Source organism: Barbus barbus (genome assembly GCF_936440315.1).
Source record: "Barbus barbus genome assembly, chromosome: 13".
NCBI lineage: Eukaryota > Metazoa > Chordata > Actinopteri > Cypriniformes > Cyprinidae > Barbus > Barbus barbus.
This window is the reverse complement of record NC_136741.1, coordinates 16339113-16355827: the sequence shown is the minus strand read 5'-3', so window position 1 is coordinate 16355827 and position 16715 is coordinate 16339113. Positions and strand designations below refer to the sequence as shown.

General features: G+C 37.6%; 1 protein-coding gene across 17 annotated transcripts in view; it reads right to left on the bottom strand.

Moving 5' to 3' along the window:
* Nucleotides 1-16715, bottom strand: part of tp63 (tumor protein p63) — a gene marked incomplete at its 5' end in the record, with an annotated part of 40840 nt that overhangs the window by 4585 nt on the left and 19540 nt on the right. For 9 of the 17 annotated variants that reach the window (XM_079432749.1, XM_079432743.1, XM_079432751.1 and 6 more), the window contains 7 exons: nucleotides 3626-3750; nucleotides 4445-4527; nucleotides 4762-4886; nucleotides 4968-5077; nucleotides 5234-5349; nucleotides 5448-5634; nucleotides 13479-13727. In XM_079432749.1, the coding sequence (XP_079288875.1) occupies nucleotides 3626-3750; nucleotides 4445-4527; nucleotides 4762-4886; nucleotides 4968-5077; nucleotides 5234-5349; nucleotides 5448-5634; nucleotides 13479-13727 (995 nt within the window). Of the gene's footprint in view, nucleotides 1-43; nucleotides 1447-3625; nucleotides 3751-4444; nucleotides 4528-4749; nucleotides 4887-4967; nucleotides 5078-5233; nucleotides 5350-5447; nucleotides 5635-13478; nucleotides 13728-16715 lie in introns of those variants that run through there. The other 8 variants (XM_079432740.1, XM_079432742.1, XM_079432750.1 and 5 more) reach the window with 2 other exon arrangements.

Sequence of the window (16715 nt, the reverse complement as noted above, 5' to 3'; positions counted from 1 at the left end):
TATGTTATAAAAATTTATAGTTTCTTTTTGTTTTTTTAAATCACAATGATTTGGTTACATTCTTCAAAATATATTTTATGTTCATTGGGGAAAAACAATACTGGTTTGGAATGCCATGAGGCGAAGAATTGCTGAATTTTCATAACTGAGTGAATAAATTATTCTGAACCTGAATGTTACTATCTTTGTCGATATTATTGATATTTTTAAATGCTCTGACTAAAAGCCCCTGACAATTCAAGTAAAAAGAAGAGTCGAGAAATAAAGAAAAGAGAACAGAGAAGAAGAGCAGGGATAGGAACACAAAAGCAGAGAAGTCATTTATTGAATAGTAGTAACTGACAAAAGTGCAAGAGCCATTGAGAATACAACAACCATTAATTTCATATGAAACAACAAAAGAATCTGTCAACACTATAGCATTCATTTCCTTTTCTCTTAACTGCCATGTACACCGCAGAAAATACATCTTTAAGAAAATGAACAAATAATCAAGACAAAACACACAAATTACTGCCCAGCAGTGCACTTTACAAAACATGACCAGCATTATCAAAATTCAGTCATCGATAAAGTCTATCCCCCCACATTTATAGACAACTCAATGAGTCCAGCTCCAATAATAAAATGAAGACAGAGGCAAAAAACAATAAGCTATTTAAGATGAACCATCATCAAGATCTTAAAGAAAAACTATGAGTCCCATAAAAAATATGTGTGCTTGGTTCCTGGTCAGTTTCGACATTCAGGATTGTTTAGATAGATAGAAAGAAGAAAAACAGATGGAAAGAAGAGAGAAAGAGAGAAATAAGGTGGTCAGCTGAGAAGTTGCTATACTGTTTATGTGCAATGGGTTTCTGTGCAATACCAGCAGATCAGTCCAACAAACACATGCTGAGGAAACAAACCACCTCAGTCACAAGGGCCCTTTAAGTAATATTAAAAAAAAGTATGGACAATGAAATGTTTTAAGAAACTTTTGACACTTCAGATGATTGAACAGTAATACAAATGCAACTAAATCTGACTGTAAGGTGAGTGTAAGCAAATTGAACACACAAATGGATTATTTCAATTAATAAATGAGCGCCATAGTCTAGATAATACACTTTGGAGGGACAAAATCATGCAATGAACTTTCCAAAAATATCTAAAATGACTTCACTTGAGAGCTCACATTTTTAAAACGAGGTGTTCAGGTGGTAGAAACAAAATCCTGCATTCAACCTATTTGTGGCACAGAAAAAGTCTAGGAGTTACCACAGGTGAAGCACAGGGAGCCCCTTTGAGGGGTAGAGGATGAGATGAAGAAGAGATGGAGAGAGATGAGGGAGGGATGCTCTGAGGGAGGAGGAATGTGATTCCTACTTTCAGGAAGCACTGAAGCGCCTCTTCTGCTCACCTATTGGGTCCAGAAGCTCAGAGCGCAAACGGGCCCTTAACAGGCTGTAGGAAAGAGTCAAAGATAGACAGTGAGAAATAGAAAGACAGGAAAATGCAGGCAAGAGAGAAGAAAGAAAGAAAAAGTGGAGGAAAATGTCAGGAAGAATGGAACGTTACAATATTGAAAGATATTAGACTGCATCGTTAAATAATAGAAAGAGAGAGACCCCAGTGATAAGCAGTTGATGATGAATAAATCAAACTTGAATTGTACAGAGTATTTGCCTAAAATAAATGTGGTATGTTGTAAAATCATGCAAATACAAATCTTTCAAGCCTCATTCATTTGAAAAAAATTTCATTATGTGATTTAAATGCGCTGAAAAAATTTATGTCAGCTAGTAAAAAGTCTCAAACAAAGATGAAACATCTGATAGTAATGAAACAAGATGCATGATTTTTTTTCTTCATATTTTAGCAATGTGCAATCTCTCCACAAGTTGGCAGTACGTTGCAACTTCGGAAGTAATTTCAGTGTTTGGACTGTAGAAAGAGTGAGAAAGTACGAAAAGGAAAATCAACAAAATAAAACACCCAACCCACTGAATCTAAGGCAGAAGGAGCTTTATTGAAAAGGAAGAAAAAAAGTCTAGTCAGAAAAACAGGTTTATGAATGAAAAAGAGAAGTAACAGCATGCAGACAATGCTGATAAGGATCAAACAACATTTGCTGCTTGGAAATGTCAACCAAAAATCTATCAAAAATCTGAACAAGGATGGGGCTGCCTTTAATATATACTGCATTAACATGCTATACTCGAATAATAGTTTAGGAGAGTCAAAAGATGCACATTTCACAGCATGTGTGTTCGGTCTTTGTCCTACAACGGGACAGTTTTAAAGATAATGGCTACCTGGTCATTCTTACCTAGTCATTTAGCTCAGACCAAAGCTTGAGAAGATCAAAAGAACCCAATCAACAGCCTTTCTATATTTTCTCACACTGAACAGAACACTTTGAGCTGTTTTAGCAGCTTATAGTCCTAAAACCCAGTAGAGAATAAGCATTTTTTAGCCATGGGCTCCCTTGGGAATATCTATGTGGTTTTAGAATAGTGATTTTTGATTTAAACGTATAGCGTGTTCTGTGGTTAACATTACTGAACCATTTTCACATTCTGTTCTACAACAATTGCTAACATAATGACTACAATTGCCAAAATATGTGTGATTACGTAAACCTAACTCTTTAATTTACTCAATAATTGAAAATAGGCTATTAGAACTTCCCTAGGGAATCCATGGTGAATCCAGTTGACCTACAAACTGACGTCATGACTGAACAGCTCAACTGGGTGTGGATGGTTTAAGCTGTCTTAAAGAAATTTACAGGAAGAAAAGCATTGACATCCAAATCCCAGTGTAAGGGAGACAAGGCTCTCCCTCCCCCTCTGTTGAGCACTATTACAGCAGATACAGAATGCATTTCTGAGAAAACTATGCTCAAGGCTAAAGGCAGTAGAGAATACAGACTTAATTTGCATTTACCGTGAAGACCAATAACAATTTGTAGGCAGAGTTTTAACTTGTTTGACTCAGATTCAGTTCTGAGGTAATCCGAATGTCATAAAATGGGGAGCTGAATAAATCAAAGCACCATCTCAGCAAGGTACACCCTTAATGAGAAGCCAAGCAGAATTTAAAACAGTTATTAATACTATGTGCATTTATGTCGGTCATAACAGCAGGGTTTGCTTAAGGGCTAACAACATCAATGATGCACAACACAAATCTCATGCAAGATGCAATCCAACCTCATACTTTCATGCAGTAGCCAAGATTATACCATCAGTGTGAGAGAATTAAACTGCCACGTTAAGCTCCAGTGTTTGCACTATAGAAACTCTGAGATGGGGCAGAAATTAATTGCTGAACAAACAAGCCAAATACTTAAATGACAAAGTCAGTTCACAGTCAGTCAATGAGCAATCACAATCAAATCCATAAGTGTTAAAACCAAGCAATAAAGTTGATCAAGTTATTAAAAAACTGACACACAGATATCAATCTGTGGGTGGACCTTGCTAACACTAGTATGTGCCTATAGTTTGACTGGCTAGTCACATTATAAAAATTAAGAGATGAGGAAAAATTCTCCATTTTTGTTTTTTATTAATTTTCAAATGAGGTAGTACCACCCCATTTTTATTGGGGAATCTTCCTGCATGTGAAAGGTACTCACTGTTTCTGCAGTAGGTTCTGCTGTTGCTGTCTGTATGACTCAATAGTCTGCTGAGGGAGGAACTGCATAAGTTCCAAAGACTCTTTGATTTTCACCAAAATCTCATAGATTTCACGGCCTTTAATCTGAAGCACAGAGAAGGAGAGAGAAGGGGTAAGCCTGGGTGTCAGACTCCTGAATTATGCTCAAATCTTCACTTTGAATATACTTTAAGAATGAGAGATTATGTTTTCAGTGTCAAATAGTTCTGTGACACTTTCTATAAAGCCTACATATAAATTTAAATGTAAAAGTATTCTTAATGTGTTGTAAGGTGTTCATCATTCATCCGTCTTGATGTAAATTTTTAATACAGTGCTGTTCATGTACAATTTGAAATATGTAATATAGTATATGTAAAAGCATGTATGTAAAAATTAACATTAACCTAGATTGATAAATGCAGTAAAATATTTTGTTGATCATTTATTGCGAGTACACCCAATGCATTGATGTTAAAATGATGAATTATACTTTTATTATGAATAACAGTTATGAACAATCAATTATTATAATTATATTTAACCAGTTTTTTAATGGATTATATAGTATGAATAATACCAACAATGCATAATATAAGCAGGTTTCATAAAAGTTTCTACCAACACTTCCTTATCAAGTTAGGGACTGTTCACAAAGGCATCATTCTTGTGTGTAAAATTAATTAAATAAAGAGCAACAGAATGGAAGACAATGCAGATTTATCTTTAAAAGCGGATTAAAAAAAAAACCTTTCCCTAGTGAATATTTACATTGGAAAAACAAATTTGAGATACTCACAGGCAGACAAAACACTTCCTCATCAGTGGATCTTCGCTTCTTGATGGAGTTTAGCTGAGAGAGGTGAGAGGCCTGACGGAAAGCTGTGGAAGACGGAGATAGAGGAAGTGAAATAGCCATAATACAAGTTCTTAAGCACAAAACACAGAGCTAAAGCAGAGAACAGGTGGAAAAGCTGCAGTGTGTGTTTGTACAAGAGGGCATGCAGTATGTATGGAGGTAAGAACTATCTAGGAATAAGAAACATGCGATGCAAATGTGTTTGTGTTAGATAAAGCCCAGTCACCAGCCCCAGCACTACTTACGGCGTTTCGTACCCTCGCTGCTCTTTGTGCCATCGCTGACATGCTGTTTACGGATGCTGTCCTCGTCAGCTTTGCGGTCACGTCCAGGGCACGCACATATACGAGCCTCAAAACAGCGTCGGCCCAAAACCTGACCACTGAAGAAACAATCAAGCAATTAATGCATATTTCTATATTTCCTCTAAGGGAATAAAATCCAGTGTTTAAAATGGTCTTACTCTCTGCTTTCCAAAGTGACGATTATGAGGATAGGGCGTCTGTTCATTCCACCAACACAGCTGGAGTTACACATAAAATTGTACAGGATGGTTGTGAACTCTGTGCCCACCTGTTAATAGGGAACAGTTGTGTCATACACTACTCACTGTTGTTCATTTCTCTAGAGTGTTTATGTTAAATTAACATCTGTTGGGAATGATTTCAGGTGTGCAGTGTATGTATGGACAGCCAGGTTTCTCTGAAATGTGTGTGAGAGTGTGTTCACCTGAGGGGGCTCGTAAGGCACCAGTACACTCTGACGCCCAGTAATGGAATCCTCCATGTACTGAGCATGACTGTTTCCCTCAACCCTAATCAGGTGACTGGGTGGGGCTATTTGACCTATTAAACACAAAAGTCAGTCAATTATATCACAAAGCTGAAGATTAAAAACATGTTTAATCGCATTTGCAGACAACAAATTTAGAGAAGTAATATACCGTCATTGAACTCTCTGCTCAGTTCATGGTTCGGGCATCGTTTGACCACCTCGGTAACATGCTCAGCTTTCTTATAGACAGGCATGGCCCGTATGACTGCACCCTGGGGTGGGTTGGTAAGGACCTTGATTTGAATGGGACATGTTTTGGCAATCTGACAGTACAGCTTCTTCAGTTCTGTGGAGTACTAAAGAAAAGAGAGAATAGTTTGGTTAGTAACTGCCATAAAACAATTAAAATTTACTTTATGCATCTGTAATAAAAGTGAACTCCTATTTTAACAATATAAGCTGATTTGAATCTGTATTACTAAAGTGTTTTTGCTTTGAGAGCTTTTGTCAGATGTTTTAATGCTTAAAAAGTTATTTTTTTCTTCGTTGTTTAAAAAGAAAATCTAATGGAATAGTAGTTGCTTTAAACTACCAAACATCCATTAAAGGTCACTTCTTTATCTAAAAGAAAAGAAGCCTTTCTCACAAACACATGCAATGTAGAGCTAAAACAGCTGCAGTTTGGCAACCCTTTAGTGGAAGAAGTGCCATATAACAGTCTTTAAAGGGAAGAGCAGCTGGCTTCAGGCGGCAGGACTTCTGGATTTGCCCTACCTGTGATTAAGGACACACACTGAAATGTGCTTTCCAAATCACCTGAAGAATGATTAATCTATGAAGACGTCAGAAACATTTTGACACAGAAATCTGATGTTAAAATTATTGCCCTGATGTGATGATTTTTCTAGTGTTGAGCAATGAGAAGCTTAGACTTGCCCTTGGATGCCTTTAAAAGGCCTCATTCATGTCATAAAACGAGTAAAATAAATGTTTATTTGAATCTAAATCAGTGGTTCCCAACCTTTAACATTTTTTGACCCCCCAGTACTAAAAATACTAAAATAAAAATGAATTAAATTGTAGAAGTCCAGTTCTGGAGTTTGGGGGTAAATGTACTTAATAAATAATTATTTTTGTTTTGTTTCTTTAAGCTTGCTTTGTCTCGTTTTAAAACATTTTAAGCCAGCTTGATGCCCCCTCGGAAGTTTGCTGAGGTCTCCTATTGGGCCCCAGTCCCCTGGTTAAGAACCAATGGTCTAAATCATTCATAATGCCATTCTAATATAAATTGACATGTTCAAATCAACATTTACTTTTATTTATTTATTTATTTTATTGAAACAGAAGTTTGCTCTGCTGAAGTTTCAGGAATGGGGTTTATAGTTTCTCAATGTGCAACTTTACTTATAATTATTAAATACAAATTGTATAACGAAATCTCAACTGCATTTCCCAACATCCTCTTTATCACTGATGACAGCTTGATGTTCAGGGTGTCACTGACCACAAAAATCACAATTGCATCACACCGTGTGCTTGAATCATCCTCATCACCACAGGCTAACACTCAGGTGTTACTCATACTTACAGCATTGTCAGGTGTTTAAGATACTGTCTAACCATACACAATAGGTGAAAAAGAAAGGTCTACATGATTAAATAGTACCACAAAGTGTGACCGCCAACATTGTGACAACTGCAAATCATCACTCAGCCACCAAAGTTGCAAAAACTAATGGCATGCCACACATTTTGTATTGTAGATAATGACTGGTTGCACATCACTTCTTTTTCAAGAAAAATAGCACAGATACTTTTCTTTAAATTAATTCTTGTGCTGAAAGCAGCGTATCAAGTACATGGAAAATAACTGAAGAAAAACAAAGTTCGTTTGAAAAGGTGCAGAAGAAAGAAAAAAAGAAAGAAAGAAAAAAAGGGCTGTGAATGTTGCCAGGGGCTGTTTTGAAGAACAATGCCACATTAAATTCCATCTCTATTAACTTTTGATATGAAGTGTTCCAATGAGCTGAGCCCGTCCCAACACCAGCTTGTGAGCTTTCAGAATATTACACAATCTTGACATGAACACACATACTTAAAAAAAAAACTTTACCAAAGCTTAATCTAGCATAATGTTAATTTCTGCATATAAGAATACATTTGTTACATGTTAAACATTAACATTTAATTCACAAATTCACAATAAAATATTATGTTTAAAAATAACAGAAATTAACAAGTTAATAAATTGCTTTACACATCATTATTAATTAATATAATACAAAAACTCATTGTTAGTTTATGACTAATGCATTAATTAATGTGAACAAATTTAGCCTTTTTTGGTACACATTTTATGTCAGCTGCACTGAAAATAGATTTGAATAGTACATATTTTTGGCCCCTGTCCTGCCATGTCACTTGCTGATGATGTCTTCATCAGAATATCAACAGCATGAAGTATCATCACCTGCACTGTCAGAACTGACTTGACCCATTTTAGCTGTGACTAATTTAGCACCAGGGTGCTTTCACCGGTGGATGATGAAGGCGTTTTGTGCGTGAACTGAATGCTTTTTTAAAAGGTGCTCTATAAAAAAGAAAGATAAATAACTGTAATTGCCTCTCTGCTCCCAACCTGATATGCCTCTGTATGCTCCTGTCATTCAGTTAAATGAGGATAGTGAGAGAGAGAAGGGGAGAGGAAAGATCTCTAGGACCAAAGAGAGAGTTGTAGACATGAATGCCAAAGGGTCAGCTACACAGAGGCCCGGCAAAAATGCCAGAGACAGATATAAATGACAGAAGCTTGACATACTGACAACAAACACCGTTCTTACATATTTTGGAACATTGTAGACTCCAACCTGCAAACCTTACCACATAAACAAAGCAGTTGATGTACCAATTCTAGCCCTAAAGCAACAGATTTTGAGAATGCAAATATGTGTGGAGGCTGCTGTGTTTGCTTGGGGCCAAAGAAGCCGCTTCTGACAGGGAAAAACACACACACATACATACAAGGGTGGGGCCACAAAGTGATCTGATGAATTGGAGGCATTCGTTTTTTTACAGGGAGGGGCACAGTGGTGTTAGCGTGTAATTATGTTCCAGTCATGGGCTACAATGTGAATTACACACACACACACACACATACACACACACACACACAGGTTAGAGTAACTGTTTAAACAGAAAAGAGGGATTTGAGAGAGTGACAATGATGCGATTGTTCATTGTTTTTAATGTTACTTCATAATACTAAAAACAATACATTTTAACGTTACTTATAACTAATGTATTATATTATTATATACCATGTTAATGGTATAACATGTTAATATTTTTATATCTCCAGTTTTCAGTTTTTAATGTTAGTTTCAGTACTTTCGTTGTGGATTTGTAGTTTTAATTAGTTTTGACATTTTATTTTTCTATTTAGCTTTTCTATTTACTTTCAGTTTTAGTTTGTGATTTTAGTACTTCAACTTAGTTCTGTCAACATCGATCAAATAGTTAATAGCAGTGTTGGGGGTTGCGGGGAAGTCGTGGCCTGATGGTTAGAGAGTCGGACTCGTAATATCGGTCACCATACTTGGCAGTACTTCACTTCATTACAAGTACACAGTTACGTAATCAGATTACTTTTTTTCAAGCACCTAGTAAAGTAACGCATTACTTTTCAATTTAGAAAGAAATATCTGAGTTACTTTTCCAAATAAGTAACGCCAGTTACTTTGTTTCCCATGTCTTGACTGATAGCTCGTGAGTAATCGTGAAAAAATCGTGAGTAAGTGCAGAGGCGTGTGCACTGTGTGAACATGATGTTACTGTAGTTCTAGACTAAATGTCAACATGTATTTACTCATCTCACCTGCACAAAAAATAGATTCAGTATGTGCAGAAACAGTTGTGCTGCTTTTTTTCTTTGTATATTTTTTTTGGAATGTGTAATACTTTTTCCGGGATTCTTTGAATAGCATTTATTCCAAATAGAAACATTTTCTAACTAAAGTATTTACTATCAGTTTTTTTTATTTTTTATTTATCACAACCTTGCTGAATAAAGTATGAATTATATATTCATATTTATATTAAGCAGCACAACTGTTTCCAACATTGATAATAAATTAGCATATTAGAATGATGGAGGACCATGTGACACTGAAGACATGGCTGATAAAAATTCAGCTTTGCATCACAGGAATAAATATCTTAAAGTATATTAAAACAGAAAACAATGATTTTAAAGTGCAATAATATTTTGCACTTTAAAAAAAAAAAAAAAAAAAAAAAAAAACCCAGATAAATGCAGACTTGATGATAATAAACTTCTTTGAAAAAAATATTTTAAAACTGGTTTCTTCAAGAGATTTCTACATACAGAGATTTGTGCACACACAGTAAAACCACAGTCGCACCAACAACAAATGCACACACATACAGTGTTGTACGTGTTGTGACAAGTTTGCAGCTGTAGTTTGTGTGTGTTTGAACAGAGCAGGGCTGCAGGCTAAGGCTGTATTCGTGTCTCAGCATGGCAGGGCGGGTTGGCCCAACGCTCTGGCGCCTCTGGTCTTGTCCCACCTCATACCTGACATGTACTGTCATGCCTGTTGTCTTGCCCAAAACCTGTTTCATTGGGAAAAAAATTAAACGTGCCCCCCCCCCCCCCCCCCCCCTCTCTCTCTTTGGCGCAGTGATAAAAAATACCTGTTTACAGAGTTTTGCTTTCCAAACATTTGAAATAAAACTTTGAGCACAGGGTGCAAAAATGCAATTATCAATAGGAAAATGCAATGCTGTTCAAAAGCAAGTTTCACAGGATATTGCTCATTATCTGTGCTCAATACTTTTTGCTAGAATAATATTTCTTGCAGCTAATAACTCATGCATTGCACAGGAAAACAGGGCTACAAATGTTTTCTCTAGTGCACGTTTGCACCACTTAGTTTGAGCAAAATGTATGCAGCTACAGTTCTGAATAGCGAATCAACAGCCGTAATATTGCTCATCATGCCTGAAAACTTTGGATGGTATTTATATACTTCAGTTGATTCCAAAGTGAAAAATATGCACAGAATATTGAAGCAAAACATAAATATGAACATTTAAATGTAACTGGTTTTCAAGCATCAATAACTCGCCATGTTTGTAGTGCATTTGGAGGAAGATCATCATGTAACCAACCCTCATCAGATTCATACTTTCTCTAGTGATGTAAACAAATGCCCCCATACTTCCTGGCACTAGTTAATGCCCTGTGATTAAATTATATGCTTTGGAAATGTGATCTTTCCCAGAAAACGTGTGACAAGCTTTGGTGTAATTATGCTGGATTTCCCCTCGTTTTGCTCAATGGTTGCCCTGAGTGCTGCCAAATTCTTTCCATACAGCTACCTTTATTCCTTCTTTCGCTGAAAATGAAGGTGTTTGCATTTCTGTTCTCATTCAATTGCACAAAAAAGGTGGGATTTAAGGTCACGTCTAATAAGTAGATGGCGGACCTTTTCAGGTAGCACTATGGCATCTCGACTGCATGAGAAGATGGAGATTATGATCGTGCAAGTGAGCTAAAGCAGACGTGGCGGCATACTGGGGCTGACAGACTGGTCTTCTCTTTGACTCAGTCCAGCTCTACCTCTTGCATGGTCATTAAAAGCACAGGTAATCTTTCATTGTTCAAAGACACAAAACAACAAGAACAACAGATCTCCAAACAGAACCTGTCAGAGAAGTGGGCTTTTCCAGATACGCCTTTCTTAGAAATCATTTCCCTATCATAAAAATCTTTTCAACCCCAGATTTTTTTTTTTGGTAAATTAACCTCTCCCTCCTTTTCTTTCTTCTTTCTCTGCTTGCTCTAGGTTTTAGGGCTTTACGTGGCAATGTCAGACGAGTCTTGACAGGCTCGTTGACACAAACAAGTCTCAGCTCCATCTCACGAGGCGTGGGACGGGCCTGCAGATGTTCCATGAACAAGTTGTATCTTGCCACATGAACACTCGTCTCTTTGAGTGCTTCTGTCCTCCCCCAACTTCTATCCTCGTTCTCATCTCCTTGTCCTACGGCATTATAAGAGACGCAGTCGACAAGCTTTACTCATTGAGCAAGTAACAGCCCCTTCGGCACTGCAGGGTTCAGGAGGAAGGCATGGAGTATTTGCACGAGTATTACTGACCCATTCTTCTAATCCCCAGCTCACTTCTTGAGACAACAACTCCAGTGGTCGCATTCCTTTAGTCACAGCGCTCTATACAGGTGAATCAATGGGCAAACAAAACCGTGCCGTACCGTTGGATGCGCTGTTGATAGGTTGACAGGAAAATGCAAATGGTGGCTCTGCTCAAAAGAACATCAAACAAAACAAACACCGCGCCAAAAAACTGAACTGAAAATGATAGAGGGGATGGGTTTCCTCTGAAAATTGAAAATGAACAAAAAAGGTTCATGAATGGTTTGTCTTATCATTGACATCAACAAAAAAGCAGGATTGCAAAAGCTTTCCAGTAAATGAGGAGTGGTAGGATGCGATGCCAGGAAATACGTGTGTGTGTGTGTGTGTGTGGGTGTGTTTTTCATGGAAGCTATATGCAGGATAGATTGAGCTGTGTACGAAGAACAAGTTTGGGTTACATTAAATGTAAGCCACAAAAATGCCTTTCATTTGGCTAAATTGTTATTAAATTAAAGGAAGAGATATTCTTCACAATGTTCTGTACACTGTGAGAAACGGAAATATGAATGAGTAGGGATGTATTAAATGAGACAACCAAGGGTGTGGTGTCTTTCTCACACCCAGAAGTCTGCTCTAAGTACGGTGAGGTGTCTGACAACTTCTGCTGTATTGGTAAAGTCAAGGAGTGAGGATGACAAGGGCTGTTGTGGGAATAGGGTAAATGTCACAATCCCACACTGCACTGTAGCCAATGAGCACTGAGCAACTCGCAAACCAAACTCCGCTCAACTTGTTTACTCAAAGATGTGAGACAGCATTACCACAACTGACTCACTGGTTTTTCAAGACCACAATCTGCCAAATTCAAGATTAATGAGGCATTGGTTTATAATGGCTGGGATCAATTAGCCTAAAATAATCATAGATATTTATCTCATTTAATGTTTGTGATTAAATAACTTCCACTGAAGCTCTCAATTTAGCCTAGCCAGATTTAGCGCAAAATTACATAATTGTAATAGTTCTTATAGCCAACATACAGTAAATGTAGGTAATGGTGTGAAGATAAGATTTAAGACCTTAAGTAACTATAGCTAGCTAGCAACCGCTAGGGTACGCTGTCCAACCCAAAGCCACTTTTTGGTTGATAGACATCAGGCTCCCTGTTCCCGTGCTACTACAACTAGCCTTGCGGGTTTAGTTGGTTTAGGTGACACCTATCTATGCAAAACAAAGTGACAGTGACACAGCTATTGTAATGCTCACTGATGTGCATTGTTTCTGCTATGTGGACATAGCGGTTTAAGAAAAAGATGATGCGCCATCAAACAGCTCACCAGTAGGGGTCAGTCATGGCCCTTTCTGGATAGAATTTTCCTTTTGTATATTACAATTTTAACAACTTTTATTGAAATAAAAAAAAAATATATCAAAACTATTTAATTATTTTTTTTATACATTTTATTGTTTACATAATTTAATACGATTTTTAAAAAAAAATGAATATGGTTGCAACTATTTCAACTAATTTTGTGCAAACACTCAAAGACAGCAAAACTCAAGTAGTAGTCTACTTTGCAGTAAAACAGACCGCTTTAAACCTATGCCTGCCTTTTTTTGCTTTGGTCAGGTGGAGTTTTGTAACTGAAAACTTTCATATAGATAAAAAAAAACACTCAATTCACAGACAAATGCCATGTATGGGATGAATGGTTATGAGTGATTTGTGACCAGAGGGCAGGAGGTCCAATTTCTGCACCAGGAAATATTTGGTTGTTGCCCTAAAGCCAGACACTTAACCCCAATATAGACTGAAGGGACAACATGCTCTCCTCTCTATGCTCCCGTATTGGTTTGACCCCAATACCTTACCACAAGAAATCTTTTTTTTTTTTTTTTTTTTTTTGGTATAATGGTATAAATGGGTTTTGTTTGTAGTTTATTAGCAATATTGAATATATAATAATGCAAAAATTATATAAAAGTCATAAGTATTACACACATACTTCCATTATGTCTTACCGTCCAGGTGGCTGATTTGGCTGTGCTAGACTGCTGGAAGGACACATCAAAGGTGTGTGGGCCAGCATAGTCTGTGTTGGATGGGATGGCAGGTGATGGAGACAAGGCCTCGAAGGTGGAACTGGGTTGGGCGTAGGGTGATGGAGCCGTTACATTGTTCTGAGCATGCTCATTGTTGTAGGGGCTGGTGGAGGTGGAGCCACCATTTTGATCCATGCTGTTGAGAAGCCCCAGGCTTGTATACTGTGGCTAGAGGAAAAACAGAGAGTATTTTTATCAGTATAAAATCTTTTCAAGTGTTTGTGGTATTAGAATTGTCACACGAACAAAGACACAATATTCATCAAAATACTAATGAGTTGTTGCCATAATACAGCTTCTTTTGATGTTAATACATCAGGCTATGATGTAATGGTGGGCTTAGAGAAACAGATGATGTGCATAACAGCCAGTGCTTGGCAAACTTAAATAAGTCTTTGTATAGTATATGTAAGTCAAAGAGAATTATGACCCAAGAGGTTATGCTCTTTATCAAATTGTTCATCAAATAGCCCTGTCTGTGTACTTGTGTAAAGAAAGGCAGTAAATGTCCTTCTATTACAGCCACAGATATGTCAACCGTGACAGGTGAGAAGGGCTTACCAAAAGAATAGTGATGCATTATGTAAAAAGTAATAATTTACAAGATGTAAATTTTCTAGTTATGCTGTCACTTAGACAACATCACTATCTAAAGGAAAGGAAAAAGGAAAGGACGTGACGTGTGGCCAAGTATGGTGACCCATACTCGGAGTTTTTCTGTTTTTCATAGCTCTGTATTTAAACTATCCAAGTGCACACACACAGCAGTGAGAAGTGAACAAACACACACACACACGCACACACACACGCACACACACGCGCACACACACGCACACACACACACACGCACACACACACGCACACACACAATCACGTACACACGGAGCAGTGGGCAGACATTTATGCTGCGGCGCCCGGGGAGCAGTTGGGGGTTCCGTGCCTTGCTCAAGGGTCATGTAATTGAAGGTGGAGAGAGTGCTGGACATTCACTCCCCCACTGACAATTCCTGCCGGCCTTGAGACTTGAACCCGCAACCTTCGGGTTACAAGTCCGACTCTCTAACCATTAGGTCACGAATATAAATTACATTTTCTTTTTTCTTTCTTTTTTTCTTTTTCAAAGGAAAGCACAAAAAAGTGTCAACATCACTATAAAACACTACCTAAAGTATTGGAAAAAATAATTCCAAGCCATGATTCAATATGTGATGATCCAAGAAATTTAAAGTAGCCTAACAGGGACTAACAGGGTCTTAAAATTTATAAGTAGCTAATTCTGAGTTAATTTGAAGCGTCAATTAAGACGTTCTTTATCCCAGTCATTTTTATTCTATAGGTGTGAAACTGCAGTTGTTTACAATGTAAATAATTTAGGACCAATTAAGTCTTTCGCCTGCCTTAATTGCTCTAAGGTTGTTGGTGAGGTCTGTAGGAATGAATAAAGACTCTAGATGAACTGGAAGATGTAGTAATAACAAAGGAAGGTGGGTACAGCGAGGGGGGTCAGCAGTAAATGGGCGATACACAGTTCACACGGCTCCTGTTGCCTTGTTCCAGTGAAGGCGCAGAGAGGAATTAAAATGACTGTCATTTGAGAGAAGAAAGAATGTTCTGGAGGTAAGCCAGCCTTCTCCAACCCAAACTCCTCCGGTCCATTCCTTTCCATTTATACACGCCACATTCCTGCATGAGGTGCCATGGTTGTATGGCTCTTTAGACCGTCATTAATCTCAACCGAGTCTCTTGTTTATTTCAGGCATGGATGGAGGCAGCTGTCCAGCTTGCACGCTTATTCCTCTTTCTCTCTCTTTTCCTGTCTCTTTCTCTTTCACTCTCTCACACAAAATTCTCCTGGTGCTGCTTGAGGCTCGGGTCAATCACCATCATTCAAATTTTTTTTTCAATAGAATTATGCATTTTGTACACCTGCACACCTGAGAGTGGGTCAAATCACTGACCTCAACAACCCTCTCCAGCAGTGCCGTAGGGCATAAGAAAAGAGGTGCCATTTGCGATGTACAGACAGGGGTCAGTGTGTGTGTGTGTGCCACGAGTCTGCTCAGCCTTCTGGAAACAATGAGTCTCAGGCTTTTAAGAGCCCGTCTGAAGAAACAATAGACCAGGTCTATTGGTGTATGAAAAGAAGCGTATTGTAGAACAGACGCACATACCCACACAAAGAGGACCCAAACACTAGAGCTGTACCCTCCAGCCTCAACAGCGCTTCTCAAACACACACATCCTTTACAATGAAGCAATTAGGACATAATGGAAACTTTTAGAGACAGTAAGGCCACATAAGTCAGTCTGTGTGTCTGATCCCACTAGGGAGGTGTAGGGCAGTGTGCCGTCTACTTAAAGCCATTAGCAGTACATTAGCATTTGTTTGAAATTTACTTAAACTAATCAGAAGAACAATTTGCACAAGCCTGTAAACTGTAAAAATGCAGAAGGAAAAACGTAATGCATTATGTATATATATAATTGATATATATATATATATATATATATAAAATATACTCTATATAAAATATACTCTATACTCTCTACTTTTATATATATTTAAAAGTAGAGATTGTAAAGTATATAAACAAATGCACTAGTAAATAACATCTGTGCCTATTCATGTATAGTTTAACTCCAAGAGCTGGTCTCATGTAGTGCATAGTAAAATGTGCAGATGTTTACAAAAATTCCCCTAAAATTCCCCAAACTTCCTAATTTCTAAGACTCTTAAGCAATACTTAGCACTGAAGTTTGCACTGATAGTAAAATGAGGGGGACATTTATCAACCGTGCTAAATATTAAGAAACAACTAAATCAATTCAAATGTGTGTGGACATAAAACATCCAGTACAACAACATTTAGTATTTAGTCCACCTTTTTTGATCATATTGTGATTTTCTCTAGCACCTTTTTATCAAACACTATTCCTCCACAATGCAACAACCATATAACAACTGCTTTAGCTGCTCTTAAAAATACCAGCCTGTTTATAGCCTCCTCAGAGAGTGAGCCTCTGGGATTGTCAAGATGCTTAAGCAGAACCATAAATCAAATGGCCATGACGCATCTGTCTTTTACAATACCAGTGGGGAAAAAAAGTGTAGCAATAATAATGCAGGTGCATATATGTTGATATCCATGACCTCAG